General features: G+C 56.6%; 1 protein-coding gene across 1 annotated transcript; it reads right to left on the reverse strand.

Annotated features, from left to right (window-relative positions):
• Positions 1-1,124: 1,124 nt before the first annotated feature.
• Positions 1,125-3,467, reverse strand: LOC100088430 (late histone H2A.2.2-like). The gene is made up of 3 exons (XM_007663507.3): positions 3,385-3,467; positions 2,832-3,259; positions 1,125-1,375 (listed from the first exon to the last, which is right to left on the reverse strand). Exons 2-3 carry the CDS (start codon positions 3,209-3,211, stop codon positions 1,339-1,341), a joined length of 417 nt encoding a protein of 138 aa, XP_007661697.1. The 5' UTR covers positions 3,212-3,259; positions 3,385-3,467; the 3' UTR covers positions 1,125-1,338.
• Between the last annotated feature and the right edge of the window lie 350 nt (positions 3,468-3,817).

A 3,817-nucleotide genomic window follows, 5' to 3' on the forward strand; every position in this document is an offset into this window, starting at 1 on the left:
AGGTACTCCCCACCCCCACAGCCCTTATGTACATGTCCTTATACTCGTGGTTTCCCTTACCTATAATTTAACATTTGTCTCCCCCATTAAACTAAGCTCCTTAAGGGCAGGAATCCAGTCTACCAACTGTATTGTACTCTCCCAAGTACTTTGTACAAAGTAAGCACTCAGTAAGTACCATTGATTATCAGCCAGTTCATTACTTCCAAACACATCCCATCCACTGACCCCTGATCAACCAGGCACTGTTTGGCTTTTTACTTTTTGAATTAGAGGGAGGAAAAACTGCACACTTCACTCTAATGCCAACCTACTTACCGTAACTCAACCTTGTCTTTGCCCCCAGACCCCTCATTCTCATCCTCCCCCTGGGCTGCAACACCCTCCCTCTTTATATATGACAGACCACCACTCTCCCCACCTTCAAAACCTTATTGAAATCACATGACCTAAGAGACCCTCCCCTGGTTGCTCTCCCTTCTGTATCACCTATGTGCTTGGTGCCCCTTGAGCACTTTGATTTGCAGCTCTACCCCACAGGATTTATACATATAGCCCTACACTCAGCCATTTTCCCTACCTGTAATTTATTTTACTGTCCTTCTCCTCTAGACTGTAAGATCTTTATGGGCAGGGATTACAACTACCATTTCTGTCACGTTGTACTCTCCCAAGCACTCAGTACAGTGCTCTGCATACAGTAAGCACTCGATTGATTGCAGCCTCCCAAACTCTCTCACCCATGGGTTGGAAGGGGTCAGGGCTCCTATTGGGAACTGCTTTTAAAATGGGCCACTCTGCTGCTTTAACTGTGGAAGGGACAGACTCTTTCCTCCCTTTGATCTGAAGGGGATAACCGTCCCTATTAGCCCGAGTAGGGACTTGATGCCTCACTGAGCAGCCTGAGACCATCCCTCCTTCCTCTGCCTTTGAAGCACAGTTAAGCGCTCTGCACACTGACTTCTTGCTGGAGTTGTCATAAGAACCCAGCTCACTGCCCTTTTCCTCTAGGGCTGCTCACCTCCCCCCGCCCCCCGCTTCTTTCCCTCTGCTCCCCAACACCCCCCTTCTTTCTCTCTGCTCCCCACCATGCAGAGACACAGTTCACATAGTTAAGACTACTGATTGGTTGAAGCAGTTTAATCAGATTTTAGGAACATCAATTTGTCTCCAACAATCACAGGGTCATCTCAAAAGGCACAGGCCACCAAAAAGAAGGACAAAACATCAACCACAGGAAGATAGCATGAGAAGGTGCCTCTTGTCAAATTCAGCATACTGGAGGAAGGTAGCCTCATCTGGCTCCCCTGAAGGCGATGACATCCTGGCAGGTGGAATCTAATTTGGAGACGTGGCCGTCCATTCGGACGGGGACCTGGTGGGAGAGGGTTAAGGCAGTCATAGACCCGGAGTCTCCCAAGCCCCCGCTTCCCCAACTAGACTGTGAGCTCCTTGACGGCAGGGGTCAGACTTACCGACTCTATTGTGTGGCACTCTCCCAAGCCCCTAGTACAGTGCTCTGCCCACATTAAGCACTCATGCCACCGAGTGATTGCTCTCCAGGTCTTCTGACAACTTCACGATGGGCCAAACCCAAGAAATACTATTTTGCCCATCACCAGGTTAGCTGGTTGGACATGTGCAGCTCTGAAACCGACACAGCTACCCACTGCCTTGCTCTTGAGAAGGGTGACCAAGTTCTCCTGCCCGAGATCCTGACTCCTTGAAGGTTTTCACCAAGGCAAGGATCTGCCTAAACTCCCTGGGATTTTTTCCAGAGAAGAGCCCCAAGGATCCAATCTGAGGTCATCACAGTGACACACACCCAGTTGGCACTTCATTTCAAAACCCAAGTGATAAATTTAGAACACCTCCTGGTGTGTTTTAAAGCGCAACTCTATTCCAACAGATTAAATAAAATAAGAGAGTCAAGTCTCCGCCTCAAGAACTGTTCTCCTGGAACAGAGGGAAAGAAAACAACAACAAAAAATAGGTGACGGTGGAGGGGGAGGAAGGGAGATATTGGGTAGGAAACCACCAGTGTTAGACTTTAAGGGGGTTACCATCATTCTTGCTGGGGTTCACACCTCATCCCCCATTCTAGGAGTCCGTTACACCCCTAAACCATCTCTTGGAGAGATGAGAGAAAGACCCCGAGAAGATTAAGCAAGAAGCGGGGGTGGGGGGAAAGGAGTTAAACATCTTGGCATCACTGAACTAATGTGCCTCTCCAGATCTGAGCTGCTCCCAGGTAATCAGAGCCCCATCTCACAGGCTCACGCCTTCAACCTTCGGGCGGTGAAAGCCATACTCCCAGTTCTAGGGCTAAGCAGTGTCAACGGTCTATTTCTTCCGTTGCCCCACCCCGACTCCCTAGCCCCTCGGCCCGGAGACGTTACAGAGGTGGAGGGCGGGATGTCGGTTAGAAAGAAGGGGGGGCGGGGGAGCAGCGTTTGCATCTCCTAAACGCCCCTCGCAGTGGGAGGGTTGCTCTAGGTCCCACCAAGTGCCCACCCCCACCCCCACCCCCCGCCATCGTACAGGGGCTCCCCTAAGCAGACACACCACGGGCTTGTCGGGTCCAGACAGGACCCTCCCCATCCCCCTCCCCCTCCCTTCCCCCCTGTGGGGGGGGGTATACGGCAAGGCAGAACGGGGGCCATTTCCTTCGGGCCGCTCAGGCCCCTGGGCCTCGAAGGGGCAAAGGAAACCCTAGGCTGCAAGGAGGGGGCCGGGGGCTGATGGGGCCGGCCCGCCTCTCGGCCGAGCCAGGGGCTCCGGATCCAGACTCGCTGGGTCCAGGCCCCGGGCGGGCCGGGCCGGCGGCTCACTTCTTGGAGCCCAGGTTCTTCTTGGGCAGCAGCACGGCCTGGATGTTGGGCAGGACGCCGCCCTGCGCGATGGTCACACCGCCCAGCAGCTTGTTGAGCTCCTCGTCGTTGCGGATGGCCAACTGCAGGTGGCGGGGGATGATGCGCGTCTTCTTGTTGTCCCGGGCTGCGTTGCCCGCCAGCTCCAGGATCTCGGCCGACAGGTACTCCAGCACCGCGGCCAAGTAGACGGGGGCGCCGGCGCCCACCCGCTCCGCGTAGTTGCCCTTGCGCAGCAGGCGGTGCACCCGGCCCACGGGAAACTGCAAGCCAGCCCGGGAGGAGCGGGATTTGGCCTTGGCCCGGATCTTACTGCCAGCTTTCCCTCGGCCGGACATCATGAGGGCGGGAGAAGGACAGCGCCGCGAAGGATCTGGAGAGAAACCAACCTGGAGAGGAGAGAAGGGAGAGAGAAAGAGAAGGCGGGCAGTGGGCAGACTGTCGGGCTCGGCGGCGAGCCGCGGCAGGAGGCACAGAGCGAGCCGACGGCGACCCCTCGGGCCGGCCCCCCTACCTGGCCCGGAGCCAACCGCCTCGACCTGCCGCCCAACTGCAAAGACCGGTTTGGCGCTCCGCGACCGGCGAATATAAATAATAGCCTAGCAACCGCTCACTTCCCATTGGCCGGCCCGAAAACGGAGCCGCGCTCCGATTGGTGAGTATTCCGATCCTTGATTTGCATAGACCCTTCAGCGCTCCCGCTTGGGCTCGGGCGGGGAGCGAATGAGCGCGCCTCCCCTTCCCCTCCTGCTCGGCAGCCGGGCGCCCCGGCGCCCCGCGGGCTTGCCGCTCGTTGACCCCACGAAGGTGGGATGGACCCCCGGCGGCGAGGTAGAGCGAGGGCTCTCTCCGGCCGCCGCAGATAAAGCTCTGGCCTCGCCCGGGCCCGTGCGCTCCCATCCCGCCATCTCCTTCCAAAGCCCGGGAGGGGCCTCTTTCAAACCTCT

This window comes from Ornithorhynchus anatinus, chromosome X1, assembly GCF_004115215.2.
Source record: "Ornithorhynchus anatinus isolate Pmale09 chromosome X1, mOrnAna1.pri.v4, whole genome shotgun sequence".
NCBI classification, from domain to species: Eukaryota; Metazoa; Chordata; class Mammalia; order Monotremata; family Ornithorhynchidae; genus Ornithorhynchus; species Ornithorhynchus anatinus.

What these genes read in the sequence shown, in the direction of transcription:
- LOC100088430 (XM_007663507.3), bottom strand. Translation starts at nt 3,211, where the DNA reads ATGATGTCCGGCCGAGGGAAAGCTGGCAGTAAGATCCGGGCCAAGGCC. An exon ending in AAGAACCTGGGCTCCAAGAA is followed by an intron (nt 1,376 to 2,831) that starts GTGAGCCGCCGG and finishes CTCTCCCACCAG; the next exon opens with GTCCCCGTCCGAATGGACGG.